The sequence below is a fragment of the Hippopotamus amphibius genome, chromosome 3 (assembly GCF_030028045.1).
Source record: "Hippopotamus amphibius kiboko isolate mHipAmp2 chromosome 3, mHipAmp2.hap2, whole genome shotgun sequence".
Lineage (NCBI taxonomy): Eukaryota > Metazoa > Chordata > Mammalia > Artiodactyla > Hippopotamidae > Hippopotamus > Hippopotamus amphibius.
In genome coordinates, this window is record NC_080188.1 from 138,434,247 (window position 1) to 138,454,354 (window position 20,108).

Consider the following 20,108-nt stretch of genomic DNA (forward strand, 5'->3'; position numbering starts at 1 on the left):
TAAAAATCAGACACTTGGCATGATTGAAGATTAATTCTAAATAAAAGCCGTTATTAATGGAATAATAATACCCTTGAGAACTCTACTCAAGTCTAGTGCACTCTTCTGTGTATCCATACACACTTGACTTTTAAACACAAAATTGTTGTCACCAATTACTGGTTTTCTTACTACACTGAAAATAAGCTATTTTAGTCTGAAAATAAGCTATTCAAGCCCCCCATACCTCTCAGTTCCCTAAATGTATAACTTGTCCATAGGTATACTAGTAACCAGGAGTTCAGATTTTAATGTCAGCAAAATCAGGTTTTAAATCCTGACTCCAGATTATTAGTATGACCTTAGATAAGGCACTTTACCTCTCTGTGCCTCAGGTTCCTTATTTTAAAGAGGGGGTAATAATGCCTATTTCATGGGTATTTGTAAATCTCCTCAATTGTCTGTGATGATTACATTGGAATGTTGTTATATGGTAATGCCTAAAAATGTTTGAGTTGTTTTACCTTGTAAATTCATTTTAAATAAATATATTCTATTGTAAGTATTCTGAATCTATAGATCTATATCCATTAAGTGAAATTTAGTTGCAAATACTAATTCCACAATTTACATGACCCATTTTTTGATGATTGATACTGTAAATAACAAACTGTCATACACTTTAGATTGATTTTGATGGGGGAAGGACATTGTATGATATGTGGCATTCAACTAATCTATTTTGTTAATTTGGTAGTATAAAAGGATTTGTAGATAATGAATTTTCATACTCTTGAAGATAATTTTGTAGATCCTACACTGCTTCCGGATTTATTCTGGTGCCTCGTTTTAAAGTAGGACTTTCCCCTGACAGTATATGTTAATATTTGGAAAATTCTCTATCAGTAGGCTAGCACCATCTTGACAGCCCTGTGTTCTGCTTCTACCTTGCTAATTGTTTCCTTGGGATTATTTGGGTTGTGTAGAAAGCTTTTTGCAAATCCTCTTATTACTGAAGTCATTGTTGCCAGCAGGAATAAGATTAAAGGTGCTTAAGTCTGTAGAGTTGTTTCTAATTTGTACGTGTCATTTCAGTGGCATTTTAACAGAACTCTGTCTCCTGTCCCTCCCTTCTCCCTCGGTACTATCTCAAGTTAGGTCCAAGAAGCCAGGCCATTGGAAGAAATCTCATTTTATCCTCCTAATTATTATGCTGGCACTCAGAAGATAATTTTTCCCTTCATGCACTGCCAATTAATATGCAAATGGACTGATAAATATTTATGCAATGATTTAAATTATGCAGGGAGTGCTTTCAGTGTATTCTGTAAATGAATTGTTCGTGGACTTCAAAGTGCTGGCTGCTGTGCTAACGAGGAGAGATTTGCATAAGGCCCTAATCACGCGCATACTGATTAAGCTTCATTATGGAAACTGCCAGCTGCAATCTTTGTTTCTATTTTATTACAAAAAGGGGAACTTTTCATGCTTCAGTTGCCTTGACAATGTCAGTCCTAGCTGGTAGGAGAGACTAAAACTCCTCTGAGCAACTGAAGTTTCCTTATTCAGTTGAAGATTGCTATGGTGTAACTGAAGTTGTATTTTGCTTCTCCCCCTAATCCACTTTCCACCTCCCACCCTTGTTCTCTTAAGAATATATTGTAGATTTGTTAGAAATAGTAGTACCTTCTTTCCTCCTACCCCAAACCGCTACCTGTTTCTTCCTTGCTTTGGACTCTCTGAACCTATAGAAGATTTCACAGCAATGCTGGACTGCAGTGACTATGTTCTAGGTGGGTACCAGCACAGTTCTTTCTTATTAGCTTTAATATGGAAATAGCGTGTGTGGGGTTGACTATGCATAAATGCTTAATCGCATATGCAACCAACTCGGAGGAGGGGGAGAAGTGGATTGAGCCGGGAAGGAGGAAAGCATTTGCAAAGCACAAGCCTGCTTGAATTTGCAATAGGTCCCTCCCTACCACTAGCTCTTCTGGTTCAGAGGATATTTTCAGTAAATAGTGTGGATTTAGACTTCAGCTTGAGTGGAGGACATTTTTGCTTTTTTGGAAATTTCTATTGAGAGCATTTCATGTAGTTCTAAAAACAGTCTAAATCTGAAACAAGGTATAAAGTGAACCTAAGTAATATGTACATATTAATAAAAAATGTTTTGCATATTGAATATGAATGTCTTATATAAAAACCAAAAATGCCTAGTGAAAAATAAGATGGAGTCATAGTGCAGAGTTGTTCCCATAAATGCTAATACAGAAGGTAATTGGATGGTTACTGCAATAGGACTGTTGATCAATTTCCAGATTTTAGAAACTGTTAACTGCTTTTAAATTTTAGCTAATACTAGCCTTTTTTATTTTTAAAAATCAACTTCTTTTCTTCAAGAAACAATTTTTAAGTGCTGGAAAGACTGTTTTTAGAGTTTTTCCTATAGAACAACAAGATTTGGGGAGGGAAGCATGTGGCTTGAATATATAAATTCTTTGGTGATTAAGATTTAAAATAGATTGAGGCACCTTGGTTTTTAGACATACTGTGACTCATGGTGGCCATATTTTGTGTAGAGTTTTTTCTGTTTATATGCAAAATTGTTGAAACCTCTTTGGGTTACTCTGGTTACCTCTCTAGATGATGGTATGAACTCCAGGACTTTGATATCTTAGTTTCAAAACCTGTACATATGATTTTTTTTTCCTGTATGTAATTTTTCCTGCTTGAGAAATTGAGGCTGCCTCCGTCACCATCACAGTTGCTCAGGGTAAAATAAAATGATAGTTCTAAAAATGTTTGAATTTTTAGCTAAAAGACATGGCCTAAACCCAACGTAGTGGTAATACTCGTACAGCATGATAAAAACCACTATTTAAAGGGTGAATGACTAAAATAACAAACTGATGTTGAGAATTCAATCCAAGAGCAAGCTATAGACTGTGTTTTAGACTCATAACAGTCAGTTCAATGTGCCCCCCCCCCAAAAAAAACTTAAGATATCAAAAAAAGAACTTACTTGTATTTACCTTTACATCAACTAAGTTGGGAACTCAAGAAAGGAAAGGAAAGTACCTTTCTGAAATATTTTTAGCATTATATTTTAGAATTAGACATTGTATCTGTTATTTTCAGATCACAGTAAACATCATTTGAACATTGTTCCATTCCATTCCAGTGTACAACATTCATAGTTATACAGTTAATCAGAATTTGGTTTTATTTATTTTTGTGTATGTGTATTAAACTCTTGACAGTTTAATAGAAAATGTATAGAAGATTCACATAGAATACCTGTGACATAATTTTTAATTTATAGATGTGGAAATCAGGATATGAGTTGTACAAGGTCATGACTTGTTAAGAATTAGGCCTACAGCTTTGTCTTTATGGTATGTGGAAAAAATTGTTACCCTTCTGATGAATGTTAACTGGTTCATCATTTTTTCCCACTTTCTTTTAAAATACATTCTAAAGGAAGTATTGAGCAGCATGTATGCTTAGTGGTATATTCTATTACATTTGTTGTGATTTTTGTTGATTTTCATAAGATTTTGGTTAAGTCATTCAGAAAGCTGATATTTAGTAAGCTGTGCACCTGTTCCTTTCAAACCCTAGTATGCTTTCAGATGATATTTAAATTTTTCTGGATGGTAGGGGAAAGGAAGTTATAGAACTACCCTCATTTACGACCACAGACATACAAATTTGAACCCTTTGAACATCTGAAGAACAAAACAAGGATATGATAGAACTGCTAAAGCCCACAAGGCAAGCGTTTGTTTCAAAAAATGTGTTAGAAAAGCTATTAGCTTCCAGGTTGGAAATGAAATTTATGAGAGAAGGATTCTTGATTCTTTCTCATCAGTTATGCATGTGGATAAAATAACTATGGACAGCATGGTTGAGACTACTGATGATTGTTTTGATTTTCCAGTTAAACATTTAAGCAGATGACAAAATGGGCTCTTCAGTCAAAAAATTGAATGTAACATAGTTTAAGTATTATTCTCTGCTGATAATTATAGTTAAATGGTTCTTAACCCATTGAGGGAAAAGATAGAACTTGCTTGATAGTAAACTTCTTTGATTATAAATATGCTAAGTTTGAGTTCACAGGAGAAGTAGAATAAGATGTATATTAAATGTATAATTTTTACCCTTTAGAAGAGGTAGAAGAAAAGCAGACTTGTCTTTCCTCTTGCACTTCTTCTAGGATACTTAATATTGCTTGATGAAAACTTATTACCATGACTGTTCATTTAGGATATCAAGGCAGTATAATTTTTAAGTGGGTGTGGTTGTGATTTAATTTTGCAGTTATCAGATGTATCTGTTATGCCTTGTTAGTCCAGCTTCTTGGTTTATGACTGAAGTATGAATTTGATATATTCTCACTTTGATGCATATTTAGTTGGTTTGGGGGAGGGCGTAAATATGGAGATATTTTTCTTAGACATGTTTTCTTTTTATTCTGTTCGATTGAGCTATTGGCCAGTCTGTTATCAAGTTTACCAGTGGATTATTTAGGTTATAATTAATTAATATCTTTACTTATGAAACAAAAAACTTTATTTGGGAATAACATATTTTACTTTGTGAGGTACTTCTCTCCGCCTCCCTGCCCAAACTTTGTGGTATTTTTCCTCTTTTTTATATTAGACTCTCTGTTATAATTTTTTTTCAGGTTAGATTTCTGCTATCTCTTTTGGAAGTATCTTAAAGTTCTTTAGAAAGACAATTTATTTGCGGATCACTTCAGAGTTAAGGGAATCCTGAATTTCTTTCAGATAAAATTTTATTATAGTTTTCAGTGTTTTAGTGTTGACTCCATCTCTCCTTGAACTGTAGGACTGTAACATTAGTCAATACTCTTAACCTTTTCCTTTGCCACAATTTTACCTCCATAACCACATCCCAGTTTTTTAAAAACTTATTCTGTGATTTATTGCAGACTCAAGAATGAACAATCCGTCAGAAACCAGCAAACCATCTATGGAGAGTGGAGATGGCAACACAGGTACGAGATCGTTCTAATTAAAAGATCCAGCTTTTTAATTAGATGTAATAGAGTTATAAGAAGAAACTTCTCATTTAACTATGACTTGTATTCAGTGAATAAAGACCAATTGGAGTATTGAGTTGTCAAATATAAGTTAGTATTTGCAGGGACTGGGATTGTATTTACTTAAGATTATCTAACAGCTTCTACAGATTGTTTCATCTTTTGGTACCATATATCAGAGAAACTACAGAGTAGTTGAGAGAATAGTCCTTTGGGTCAGTTAGTTCTGGGTATGAATTACTAGCCACTTACTAGCTGTGTAACTTTAGGCAGTTTCCCCAGTCTTTTTGAAAAAGACTTAATTTGTTCACCTATAAAATAGGGATAATAGATTTTGTTAGTCATTGTGAGTATTAAAGGAAATGTGTTAAGCAAGGTGCCAGTTGCAGAGTAGCCATTCGGTAAAAAAGTTGCTCTTGTTAGTAGGTGTTAATCAAAATAGGAAATCTTAACCCACATTCAGTATAAATTGTATAGAAGTTATGATATTATAAGTAGATAAAAACACACACCTGTTTCTAATACATCCTTTTATTTGGTAATTTTTTAAAAAATAATTTACACTTGATTAAACCCTTTATCAGGAGAAAATATCTTAAAAATGAGGAAACTGAGGCCCCCATGGGAGGAAGGTGAGTCCGTAAAGGATAGGTTGCCTCCACAGCCCATACTCTTGACATTTGACTGTGTCTTTATCATCTGCCAGAGATGGTGCAGGGACTTCCCCAGTTTCTGGTAAAGGCATAAATTAAAATACTTAACCATTTAAGAAGGGCATTATGGGCAGGGATACCCAGAAAGTAAATAGTTTCACTAGGTTTTTACCAGCAGAGAGGGTTGCCTCTTTGACTCGTCATTTTAAAAATGCCTGACTATGGGAAATAGTAAAAATGAGAGTCACTCTTGAAAACTGTCTTTGTTTTCCACCCCTGCTGACCACAATACCTTTTAATTTGAAGTAGATGAGTTGAACCAATATAGCAGCTTTCTGCCTACATACCTTTCGTTTAAAATTTTTCTGTACCTAGAGATACTTGTTAATCTTTTAATCTCTAAAGCGTACCTGCCTCCTTATGTGAAACAAACATTGGGGGCTTCCTGTTGTATTTAACGTGTCTCTCAAGTTACTCTAACTGAGGCTAGCCAGGTAGACTGCTGTAAATAGGCTGCTGTAAATACATCCTGAGAAGGGGAAGGGCAGCATTCTGTTCTGTCTGAAGTGTCAGCCAGTCTCCTTTCAGTCCCCTGTTTGGGCTCTGCCTTGCATTTTTTTGTAGCAGCAGTCCCTCTACCAGTATTTTGCTTTCTTGTTTGTTTGGTTTTTTGTTTTTGTTTGGAGGGTGCTGTGTTGGGTCTTCACTGCTGCACGCAGGCTTTCTGTAGTGGTGAGTGGGAGCTACTCTTCCTTGTGGAGCACAGGCTCTGGGCACAGGCTTCAGCAGTTGTGGCGCAAGGCCTCAGTAGTTGTGACTCGCAGGCTCTAGAGCACAAGCTCAGTAGTTGTGGCGCACGCGCTTAGTTGCTCCATGGCATGATCTTCCTGGACCAGGGCTCGAACCTGTGTCCCCTGTTGGTAGGCAGATTCTTAACCACTGCGCCACCAGGGAAGTCCCCCTCTGCTAGTATTTTGGCCGCCTAACTTAGGTATGGGATTTGTTTGCAGAGAGAAGTAGGGCAGTTGATCTCATTAAGATGGTAGAAGAGAGTGAGCAGGACACCGATGCCTAAAGAGCAGATAGATTCAGAGAAGAGGCATATATTTCTTAGGGGAGAGAAAGAGACTCATAATGATTGGAGAACGCAGAAAATGTCCACTATGTCAGATTCCTTGGGAATCCATCACTATAATAGAAGTTTCAGTAGCTATCATTTATTGAGCACCACATTTAATAAAACCCTGATGACATGTTTTTAAAAATCTTAAGCATTGTATGCATTACCTGATTTTAGTTTGAGTTCTTATGACAACCCTGCAAGTTAGGTATTATTTCAAGGAATAGGAAATTGAGGCACAAAACCAGCCAGGAAATAAAGACAGGATCAGGATTTACACCCTGCATATGATTTCTCCCGTGAATTGTAATAAAGTAAAATTGAAAACTTAAACAACGCTTTATTTATGTGTGTTTCAGTCTAAAACCATTTATGGAGCTATGTGAGATAAATTCTAGCTAGGACACTTGCTGAAACAGTTTCAGGAATTTCTTGCCCTGTTTTAATATGGAGTGTGTGGCAGACTCACTCCCACCATAGCTAAGCACTATCAATTTAGATATTTTACTTTTTTAAAAAAATTTTTTAATTTTACATTTTCATGTCTCTAAAACTCTGATTTTGTGGCTGAGAACTAGTGTTTTCTTAGACTTTTTTATTTCCATCACCAGCAATAGTGGTTGATTTTACAAATAGAGAAAATTTTTATTCCTTTTTCACAAGAATTACTGCTAAATGCAGTAATAATAGAAGCTGGATCAAACATGAGATGATCAGCCATCCTAACTCTAGAGCGTGGTAGCTCACTTTCTGTATGTTGACTGAAGCATCTGTTGCCTTTATAAAATTACAAATTACTTCCATGTTATAGGCTTTTACATTCACTTGAGGATAACCTTGAATGTCATTTTCTCAAATGTTAAGGGTCTGTCCCTGTGTTCTTAGCGTCTCCCACTGATGTCAGGTGGTTAGCTTAGGAAGATAAAAATACATTTGAGTTCCACCTTGCATACTAAATTACCATGTCTGATACGTTAGATGTAAAATTACAGTTTATTGAGACTTCCCTGGTGGTGCAGTGGTTAAGACTCCGTGCTTCCACTGCAGGGGGCGTGGGGTCAATCCCTGGATGGGGAACTAAGATCCCACACACCACGCAGTGCAGCCATAAAGTAAAAAATAATAAAATAAAATAAAATTACAGTTTATTCAGATAATTACATGCTTATAAATTGATTTCTATTTAAAAATATAACAACCTCAGATTGTTTAATTGTAAAAAAATATGAGTTCTTAGTTTTTGTTGGTTTGTGAATAACAAAGTTTTCAATGGAAAGAACCCTTAGCATTATAATAAAACTGAAGTTTCACATTTTCTGGATTCAGAATACTTTTGTGTAGGTTATAACAATTTTAAACATTTCAGGAAAAATAATTTTTGATTTGTGGCATTTTAAGAGAATGGTGTTATAAAATTTTTTAAGATTGTGTTGATACATTACTTCTTTGCCTTTCTCCAGCCAGAATGATTTATTTAGGTTGAGCAACTAAATCTGACAATGCACTTTTGTCAAATAGCCCTTATGTGTTCACAGAAAATCTGTTGTTTAGGTTGTTAATTTATTTATTAAGTCTGTGCCTGTCCTATATGTAAAATATGATACTTGGTGTTATTAAAAGATGTTAGTGCAAATAAATGAGATACACTCAGTCTTTGAAGAGTTAGCAGTCTGTTAGAGATGAGACAGATATGTAGATGACAGATTCAGGATGGATTATGGTAATTCAAGAGGAGGTGTAGAAAAGTGCCATAGTGGTATTTCTTTGAGGAAATTTGAGTATGTTCATAGGCCAGGTGGAAGGAACCACCAGAGAGAAAGGAATTAAAGAAAAACAACTGATGGAACTGAGGTGTAGGGGAAAGAGTTAGGTTCAAAAGTACAGAATGGTGGGTTAACTTTGAAAATGGAAAAAGATATACCATTTTTTTATATTGGGGAGAAAAAGGTAAGGTCAAACAATGACAGAAAATTGAGGTGGAAGGGAGAAGGAAAATGAGGAATAATTCACATTAGATTTGCTCCATTTTTCTCCTTTCTTGTTAAAAGTTGTTGAGGTGGTCATCTGACAGGAAGGCAGAGATAATAGTAATAATAATGGCAACAGTTACCATTTGTTGAATTCTTACTTATATGTGCATAGCTAGCTGTTTTATTATATATATAAGGTATGTAGTAGTATGCCTGTTTTACAGATAAGGGAAATAAATTCACAACTGTTTAGTAATTTGTGATTGCAAAGACCGTGAGCCTTTCATTTCCTTCCTTCCTTCCTTCCTTCCTCTCTTTTCTTTCTCTTTCTTTCTTTCCTTCTTTCTTTCTCTTTCTTTCCTTTCTTTCTTTCTTTCTTTCTTTCTTTCTTTCTTTCTTTCTTTCTTTCTTTCTTTTTCTTTCTTCCTTCCTTCCTTCCTTTCTTTCTTTCTTTCTTTCTTTCTTTCTTTCTTTCTTTCTTTCTTTCTTTCTTTCTTTTTTCTTTCTTTCTTTCTTTATCAGTATAGTTGCTTTACAGTGTTGTGTTAGTTTCTGCTGTACAGTGAGTTGAATCAGCTATATGTATGCTTATATCCCCTTCCTCTCATTATTTCATACTGCCTCAAAGATTTTGAATGAAGTGAATTTGAGGGTTTGAGTCAAGTGAATGAGTTTTGACATAGTTACCTTTAAGGAATTGATTAAAATAAATAAAAAGCTTCTTGAGGGTCGGCTCTAATTAAAGAAAATAGATCTGCAGCTTATGTCTCTGAATTTGCCTATTCTAGATACTTTACATAAGTGGAATCATACAATATTTGTTCTTTTGTGTCTGACTTATTTCACTAGACATATTTCCAAGTTCATTTATGTTATGCAGTCTGTAGCTGAATAATACTCCATTGTATGTTTATATCACGTTTTGTTTATCCATTCATCTGTTTATGGACACTTGGGTTGTTTCCGCCTTTTAGCCAGTGTGAATTAATGCTGCAGTGAACATTGGTGCACAGTTCTTTGGGTTGTATAACTAATAGTGAAATTGCTGGGTAAAACCACACAAATTTATTATCTTAAAGCTCTGGAGGTCAGAAGTCCTAAAATTAGGGTTTGGAAGGGCTGCATTCCTTCTAGAAGCTCTGTGGAGAGAATTTATTTCCTTTTCTACCTTCTGTAGGCTACCTACATCCTTTGGTTTATGGCCTCTTCCTCCATCTTCAAAGCCAGAGTAAAGTGTCTTTGTCTGTCTTTCTTCCTCTCTCTTTCTGTGACCCCTGTTTCCATCATCATCACATCTTCTCTGAGTCTCCTGCCTCTGTCTTTCTCTTACAAAGACCATTTTGTGATTACACTGGGTCCACCTAGATAATCAAGGATAATTTGCCCATCTCAAGACCCTTGACTTGACCTGATCTGCAAAATCTTTTTTACCATGTAAGGTAAACTGTTCACAGCTTCTGGGATTAAGATGTGGACATCTTTGAGTGGCTATTCTGCCTGCCGCAGTACTTTGTCTTAAATTAAATCTGATCAGTTTTATTATAGGTGACAGCTGAAAAAGTAAAGAAGTTGTATAAAGTTTTGTAAACATCAGTAGGAAGAACCAAAGCATTTAATGTAAAAAATGTTAGACAAATTTTAAAGCCTTGCTCACTTCATAATCAAAGGGCAAACTTCTTTCATCAGTATTCCTGACAAATGGTCATCTACCCTGTGCTTGGACTCATCCATTGACAAGGAACAGTTAATGTATGCTATTCTGATGTTGTGCAACTCTGTTATCTTATACTCTTTTGAATTCTGCCCTTGGCAGTAACACAGATTAAAATGATTTTCCTCATCTGTTAAAAATGAAAGCTCTTCTGGAAGTCATTGCCCTATTCTAAGCCTTCTTCATTTATTTGACATTTATTATAAACTAATATATTATAAAATACAATTTATTATAATTGTAATAATCTAATATAATAGTGGCTGTCATTCATTAAGTATTTACTAGATGTGTTAAGCACTTGTATAGATTGTCTCATTTATTCCTTATAACAACCATATGAGGCATTATATTTTTCCTTTTATACATCAGGGCTTAGATGTTTAGTCCCTTGACAAAAGTCACACATATTTGTAAACACATATCTATAAAAGTGAGCAGAGCCATCCTCTTATCCTTTGAGCTATGTTGTTCCTTTTGTCTCCAGTGTGCAAGACACTGTACTGTATACTCAGTAGGATCACTAAAGTTGAATAAAAAATTTATTCTCAAGAAATTTATCTTATAGAGAAAACACATATGAAAATGTAATAGAATATTCGTAAGAAGTAGTACATGAGTCCATGAGAATTCAGTGTAGGGAGAAATCATTTCTAGCTGGGAGGATCAGGGAAGGCTTTGAGGAAGGTAGAGCTTAAACTGGACCTTGAAACTGGGTAGGATCTAAATGTGATGGTAGTAGGAAGTGTATGTTTAGGATGACGGAACAGTAAAAGCTAAAATGGGAGGAAGAAATCTTCACTGAAGATTTCTAATTCCTTCCGATTTGTCCCAGATTTGTCCCATTGTGTCACGTTATTTCTAAATACTTTATCGTTTAGTCATCCTCAGAATTAGTATTAGTATTACAGACTTTAGTGCAGCTACTGCCATTACCATCGGCTTATTATTGTTATTTTTTGAAACTTACTGTTGGCTTATTATAATTTTTTATAGTTAGTAAAGGTAAAAATGACATCAGATTAAACTTTTAAAATCTAAAATGTTATTTTTTCTGATAATATTTAACTGTTTTGAAATATTAAAAGTTGTTTTATTTTAAAACAACTGACTCACCTTGTAACCAGACAAGGACTCGGTTTTAGGAGGACTCGGCTTTAACCTGCTGATTCATTGAGTTTGTGGTCAGTTAACTATAAGTCTTTCTTTTAACCTGAATTATGGTAGAGCTAAGGCTCCCTATCCTGACCTTGTTTTGATTTTTCATTCAAATGATTTTTTTCCCAGAATGATATGAAGATCTTTTTGGCAACTGAAAAAGCTAAAGAAATTTATTAATGTAACCTAATATACATTTATGAAATGGTATTCCAAAAATACAACCAATGATGTATCTGTTCTGTGGGACTTAGTCCCATGGCTAATATTAGGAAGTTATATTCTTAAGAGAACATGATCAGACATCATTTTCTCTAAGATGAGGACAAAGGATGTTGAAATACCAGGGTACCAGTAAATATATGTGCCATTTTTCATAGTAATTGAAGAATCTTGATGTTTTTAAAAAGCGCTAGTTTTGGAAAACATTTCTAGATGAAATACCAGCATTTTCAGGAGAAGCCTCAGAAATTCACTGAAGAACAGGCCTCAGATAAAGTTCTTATCAAAACAAAGTAGACCCATTGTACATTTCAGACTCCACGGGGCTATTTTCCTTTGAACTTACATTTATCCAGGGGTTATTACTAACATTCTTATTACTATTATTATTTTTTTTAATTTTAAGTTTATTACATATTTTACTATGTGGACTGCATTCTGCACTGGCCAAAGTGCTTTTATAAGCCTCAGGGTGGAAATACCAACACTGATACTAATTTCTCTTGGTCTTCCTTCATAATGATGTTTTAAATAGTGGGTAGTTCCACGGGTCATTGAAACTGACTGGAGCACTTATAGAGCCTCAGGAGCATGGTGGAGCATATATTACTCTGTTCTTGGTAGTCTAGAAGCAGAAAGTCAAACACTTACAGGAAAGATGGCTCTCCTCTAGTGTTTGGTTTGATAGATGTCGGTTAAAGTACGTGGCTTCTAAGAGATTCCGACCACTACCTAATGAGAAACTTGCCCTGGCCCTGCCCTTTGGTGCATGTGGGGAATTTTTTGTTGTTGTTATTTTGGTATATGGGGCAGAGAGCCATAATTACTGAGCTTCTGAGAATACTAAGTGACATTTGAATTAAGATTATACTTTTGTTAAATGAGTGAATGAGCAATTGATCTTTTCACCAAGTGATAACCCAGTAACAAAAATTAAGATTTTAAAGGTAGTATCCATTTCATTTTTATTCATTACCAATAGAATTCAGAATATTTATAAGAGGATTTGTTTCTAAAAGGCTGCTTTAGGCACAGATTATGAGATTGTCTATAATTTTCTCCCTTCTTCCTTACAGAACAGTTTAGTTTCCTATCGTCACTTTTGTGTGTTCTTTTTTTTCTAACAAGTATAAAAGATTTTTCCAGCCATGTTATACTTTACATCTCGCTTGAAGCAAAAAAACTAGACCCCATTACTCTTTCGATTATATCCATTCTAGCTTAAAGCAGTAGCAGTAGAAGCCAGGGGTCAGATTTAATGAGCATTTGCAAGAGGAAGAGAGGAGATTGAGAGGGAGTGAAAAAAAGCAAGCAAGAAAGGGAGTAATCTAAAATGAATACCTCTCTTTGGCTTTGGACTGGGATAGGTGTAGCACTATTACCTGAGCAGGGACTGCCTGAGCCCAGAGTAGACTTGACAATGAGGTGATACATTGTTTTGAAGATTTTGCGTTTTGGGTGCCTTATGGTACTTGCAGGTGAAGAAGTGAGTAATTGAAGATAGAGATATGTTCCTGGGGAAAGAAATCTGGCTATTTAGATAGGTGTGGAAGTACTTAGCAGGGGGATACTGCTGCGATGAGAGTGGACCAAGGGCAGAGCTCTTCTACAACATAAAAAGGGCAGACAGAGGGAAAAAAGCCCATGAAGTAGCCCTGCACTGTCCAGTGGGATGGCTACAGGCTGCATGTGGCTGTTTAAATTAAAATTAAATTAAAAATTCGGTTGTGTTAGCCACTCTTCTAGTGTTCAGTAGCCACATGTGGTTAGTGGCTACCATATTAGATAGCACATATATAACACGTTTCCATCATCACATAAATTTCCTTTGGACAGTGCTTAAGTAGGCTAAGAAAGAACAACCATGGAGGTCAGATGTTAACCCGACAGCAAAGTTTATGGAGTTAGTATTCAGTGTAATCAAGTCTTGCAAAGAGGTGGAGAAATAAGAAGCTTAAAATGTGACCTTTGGATTTGACAGTTAGTTACTGGGGACTTTTTTTAAAAAATTTATCTTATTGAAGTATAGTTGATTTACAATGTTGTTTTAATTCCTGCTGTACAACAAAGTGATTTAGTTAGACAGATATATTCTTTTTCATATTCTTTTCCATTATGGTTTATTACAGGATATTGAATATAGTTCCTTGTTCTATACAGTGGTACTTTGTTGTTTATCCGTTCTATATAATAGGAACTTTTTAAAAGGTTTTAGGTAAGTGGTAGGGAAAGAAATTGCTGTGGATAGAGAAGTGAATAGTTGAGGCAGGGGAAAGATAAATGTAGGCAAGTCTTTTAATAGAAGCTCCATGACAAGATGTGTAACACAGTGATTAAGAGCTTAGGCCCTGGAACCAAACCATCTGGATTCAGATCCTAGTTCTTTCACTTACTAATTATATTACCTTGGGCACATTATTTCCTTCCGTGCCACAGTTTCCTTAGCTGTAATATGGAAATAAATAATAATAATCCGTTGCATAGAATTGGTGTTGAAAGCAAGTAGATGTGTAACTCAGTACGTGCTCAATAATTAGTATTTATTATGAGTCTGAATATGATGGTGCTATATTAAATAAAAGGAAGGTAAGAATGGGAGAGGAGGTCAAGTCTGTTTATATGTTAAGGAAAGAACCAGTAGGAGGGGAGTGGTAGAGAAAGGATGGATGATTCAGGAATCAAAGTTCCTAAGGAGAAGGGAGGTGTTGGGTTTCAAAGCATTGGTAAATGAAGTAGCTTGGAGTAGAAGAAGCCCCCTCCCTCCACCATCTTTTTTTTTTAAGGTAGAGAAATGGGAGGGTGAGGGAGTTAAAGATAAGTTATAGATAATGAATATAGATAATAAGTTTTTAGGTAGAAGGGAAGGTAAGAAAGTACTCTAAATAGGGTTAGGAACATAGGCAGTTAGGGATGGCCTTGTGATATTGGGAAAATGAAACCAGGGAATGGAATGTAATTAAAGAAGTCTGGGAATAGGTAGTTCATCCAGATAAATAAACAATATAAGAAGGATTGGTAGCAGAGGGTTATAATTCAAGCTAGGAACCCTGACATCAGATAAAGTCAGGATAATGAGCTTTACTGCAGCTTTTCAGGGACTTTTTGTGTTTCCAAAGAAGGCAGGAAACTGCCACCATTTACCTGGCTCACATTTTAAAGGTAAAGATGAATAAGGAGCGTTTGACTAGATTATAAGGCAGGAGAAAGATGGAGTATATAAGGCAAGAGATATAAGGCAGGAGAAAGAGCAAATGTTTGCTACATTTTTGTAAACAAAATTGTTGCTATGATATTAGAATTTTAGAATAAGGACTTTCTATTTGTTTTTCTGGGTCCCTAGAGTATTCCTGTTATGTGACATGTTTGAGTTATTTGAAGAAGACTTGATCTCAATAGCTGGTAGGTCACTAGTCATTTTTCTACATTTAAGAATGGAGCTAATAAAATTCTGTTTAAATAGAACCTTTCATCCTGATAGACTTAATTCAACAAATATCAACCATTTATAGGAATCTTATGGTGCATTACTGATGTGCAGTCATATACATAAAAACCAGAAAAAGTAAAACATATACCATTTCTTAGGGGATGAAGCATATACAACAGCAGTGGAAAGTTTTGACAGATATGTAATAATCATCCATCCCATGGATGATCTATAGCATCAGTTCTGATTATGCATCTTGTTTTGTAGTAACATAGACTTTTTCTATAGCTGTTAAATAATGCTCTTTCTGGATTTCCATTATCCCAGATTCCTCCCATTTTATTGTGGCTCACTTGTTAAAAAACGCGTGCACACACACACTAGTAGAAGCTAAGTTCTCCTTGAAGATCTTTCAGCTGCTATTTGTGTTAATTATGCCCAATGGTTGCCTGACTTACTGTGAACTTCATTTGGAATTTGTGCTACTTATCAAGGTAATGTAGTGACAGGCACAGATATTGTCCTTATTTCCTGTAGGACATCTGAAATTTAACTGGTTTTTTTTGTTTGTTTTTATTTCACATTTAAAAAATCAAACTTTTCTCTTTTGATTATTATGAAATTTAACTATTGTTAAGTTTCACATTGACTGCCTTAAATTTACTGACAAAAATATGAAAAATGTATTTTTTTCTTTATTGTATAGGTTTAATTGAAGTAGTAACATGTAATATGATTTTCATTACAGATTAAAATATAGTAGGTATTATCCAAAATATAGCTGCCTAGTGCTGAAAAAATAGCTTTTATAAACCCCATGTTCCAGAATCTCTCATTCAAGAAATTTATTCTTATTTTCATACACAGTTCCACTAGAGGTGGTAACTCTCTTTTTACTTGGCCTGTAGTGGAGTATAAGTGGCTGATTAGACAGGTGAGGCTGGCTGCTATAGGCAGGGGAACTGATAGGGCAGTAAGATTTGTACCGTCAGATTTGTCCTGCAGCCGCAGATTCATTTTTGGTTTTGTTTAATAGAGGTGAAATACATATAATATAAAATTAACCATTAAAAGTGAACAATTCTGTGACATTCAGTAATTCACAATGTTGTTGCAACCACCACCTCTATCTAGTTCTAAAATGTTTTCATTACCCCAAAAGGAAACCATTAAGTACTAGTTCTCCATTTTCCCCTCCCCCCAGGCCCCTGGCAGCCATCAATCTGTGTTCTGTCTGTGTGGATTTACCTCTTCTGGAGATTTCTTATAAATGGAATCATACAGTGTGTGACTTTCTGTGTCTGCCTTCCTTCACTTAGCATGTTTTCCAAGTTCATCCATATTGTAGCATGTATCAATACATCATTCCTTTTTGTGGCTGAATAATATTCCATTGTATGGATATACCATGATTTGTTTATGCAGTCATCTGTTCATGGACATTTAGGTTGTTTCCACTTTTTGGTTATTATGAATAGTGCTGCTATGAACATTCATGTCCAGGGATTTATTTGAGTACCTGCTTTCAATTCTTTGGGGTATATACCTACAGTGGAATTGATGGGTCATATAATAATTCTATGTTTACCTTTTGAAGACCCACCAGACTCTTCCACAGCAGCTGAACTGTTTTATATTTCCACAATCAGTGCACAAGGTTTCCAGTTTCTCCACATCCTTGTTACACTTGTTATTTTCCTTTTTTTTTTTTTAATGTTAGAGCCTACTAATGGGTTGAATAATATACTTTTAAAGTAACAACTCTGCATTCATTTTTCCTCAGGAAATAATGTTAGAAACTGAATCCTCCCTTTTTTTTTTCTCTTTTTTCTTTTCGCCAACAGTGTCTTTGTGCTTTTCCCTCTGTATTATGGTCAGAATGTCTTGTAATAATGAGATGAACAATGGGTAGTAATGAAGTATGTTTGCATCTGAACCATTTGATTTTCAGTTTCCTCACCTTGATGGTTCATGCCTCACTCTGTAACCCTGGACCCCCTTTAAAATCTCCTTTCTCCCTCTTAGCCACACTGGAATTCTCAAAGCACTTTGCACCTTTCTTAAAGCAGATACCATATTCTGCCTTGCTTTACTTGAGGGCAGTGACAGTACTTTATTCTTATTTGTGTTCTACCTCACAAACCCATGCATTTAGCAAAAAAAAAATCTGAGGTCACTGACATTAGAAAAAAGAGATTTTTTTTTTCCTTTTTAAAGTATCATGATTTCGTTTAGATATAACTAGATCCTGAAGAGATAATTAAAATGTAATATTACTGTAAGTTTTCATTTTGAGGCCTCAAAGTGTTTATCTATTTGGAAAATATATAAGGATTAAATATCCTTACTGAAAAACTAGGCTGTGCTCTATAATGACCTATATGGAAATAGAATCTAAAAAAGAGTGGATATATGTATATGGATAACTGATTCACTTTGCTGTACAGCAGAAACTAACACAACATTGTAAATCAGCTATACTCCAATAAAAATTAATTTAAAAAATAAAAATAAAGGAAAGGAACATATTTTTAAAATTGCTTTAAGCATTAAGGACTCAATATGTATGGGATTCATATATACAAACTACTATACATAAAATAGATAAGCAACAAGGATTTACTGTATAGCTCAAGGAAGGAATTATACCTAATAACCTGTAGTGGAATATAATGTGTAAAAACGCCAAATCTTTATGCTGTACATCCAAAACTAACACAATATTGCAAATCAACTATACTTCAGTTTAAAAAAGGGACTCAATTTTATACTTTGTGATAGTTTAATATTATCTTTAGGTAAGTACACTATTGTACTGTGCAGGCCTGGTTTACTAAGCAAATAAAAGCTGTATACAGTTTAAAAAAAACAACTACTTTGTTTAGGAGTTATAGTATGGGAAAGATCGTTTATAATTTATAGTTAGGTTGACCCTTAAAATCCTCCTAAAGAAAACAGATTCTAGGCTGGATGTTGAATAACTTAGACTGTCAGTGATAAAAAAAGATGGTGGAGAGGATCTGCCTTTTAATCCTGTTGTGAGGGTATCACCTTAACCTCCTTCCTCCTCATTCCTCTCTTCCTTTCTTTGTCCTTTCTTCCCTAGTATGTTGTGTTTCTTCCCCTATTTATACATTTTAAAAATAAAATTTCAGAGGGCATAGATACCATTCTCATTTATGGAGAAATGACAACAGGATTAGGATAATGAGAAGACTATCCTCCCTCTGCCAAAAAAAAAAAAATAAAGGCACTCCTGGATAGAATTTTAAAAAGCAGAAGTCAGTCTTTTTTAAGAGACAGATCACATTAGACATGTTGCTTTGGAGACAACATTGAAGGATAAATTGAAAGGAAGCTTATTTTAGGAAAAATGAAATTGAGCAAAAATTTGTTACCACTAATTGTAATACTCATGATAGCAAATTTGAAAAATTTAGATTCGTGTATCTACTGTTAACATTTGATGTGTGTGATGTGTCTTGGAGACATATTTTGCTAAAAGTTGTCTTCATTCAATATGGTATTATTTCTCATGAACTTTAAAATTTGATTTGATCCATTAAAAAAATTTTACTGTAAAGTAAAATAGCTGGAGTAACAAGCTGTGAGGTAGAAAAGAAAACAAAGTTTCAGAATTCTTATACCTCATCATCTGCTGTCTCTTTATGAGCCTGACCTTGGTGCAATGACTGGTTAGTCGCTTAGTTACTATTCTTTGCCATTCAAGTGTTGAGTTGGACTCCTTGGTTGTAGGATGGTATAGTAGAAAGAGCAATGGGAAGAGAGGCAAGGAGGTCTAAATTTCAGTGTGGGTTCAATTACTATCCAACTTAATTATTTCAGTGGAAGTGGTTCTGTATATTTTTTATTTTTCTCATTTGTAAATCAGAGAGGTTTATTCATTCCTTTTGATGGTCTCTTTCAGTTTTGCCTTTTCTAAAATGTCATGTAAATGGAATCTATAGATGTACCCTTTGAGTCTGGTTTCTTTCACTTAGCACAGTATGTTTGTGTCTGTTGTAGCTCAATTTTACCTCTTTCCTCCTTCCTACAAAATATTGAAGTATCAAATGTGTTGCAGTAGTAAATAGAAGTCATAGATTATTGCTTTTGGGTTTGAGAGGTGGGAAATGTAAAGGAAGGTAGCATATGATCTGGGCACTGAAAGGAGTTGAAAAGCCTCAAACCTTGCAAATGTGGGAAGTATGAACTGTTTAAGAGAGGAAACCTTTGCATATTTGATCCTTGACTGGTGACTGTGAAGAAAGAAACAGAACTTCCTGGGAGATGAGGACTTTGCCAATTCTTGAACTCCACGTAAATTTCAGCTGTCTCTCAGCTGGGCCTTCACTATAACTGGTGTCCTTGGATTCACTTCTAATGATTCTCTGTCACATTCCTCATTGCATAATCCCAATCTTTTCTCTTGTCCAGAACTTTCCGGTCTTATTTCTGTTTTGCTGTTTTTGTTTTCTGACAATGACTACCTTCTGATTACTAAGAAAAGCTTATTTGAGCCCCACCACCTCCTTCCTCATCACTTTACATTTCTCCTGTTTTCATCACCTTCTGCTTTTCTTTTGTATCTAAGAAAGAAATATCGGGAGTTCCCTGGCAGTCCAGTAGTTAGGATTCCGCGCTTCCGCTGCCAGGGGCCCAGGTTCAACCCCTGGTTGGGGAACTAAGATCCCACAAGACGTGTGGCGTGGCCAAAAAAAAAAAAAGGACAGAAATATCCTCCTCTTCTCCATTATTATAATCCTCTACACTTTACTCTTAATTCTGTCTCTTCTC

At 35.1% G+C, this 20,108-nt stretch overlaps 1 protein-coding gene across 3 annotated transcripts in view; it reads left to right on the top strand.

The window, feature by feature from the left end:
• POU2F1 (POU class 2 homeobox 1) overlaps positions 1-20,108 on the top strand; it is a 162,791-nt gene that overhangs the window by 91,571 nt on the left and 51,112 nt on the right. For all 3 annotated transcript variants that reach the window (XM_057727333.1, XM_057727335.1, XM_057727334.1), the window contains exon 2: positions 4,940-5,005. In XM_057727333.1, coding sequence (XP_057583316.1) covers positions 4,940-5,005 — 66 coding nt within the window. The remainder of the gene's footprint in view (positions 1-4,939; positions 5,006-20,108) is intronic.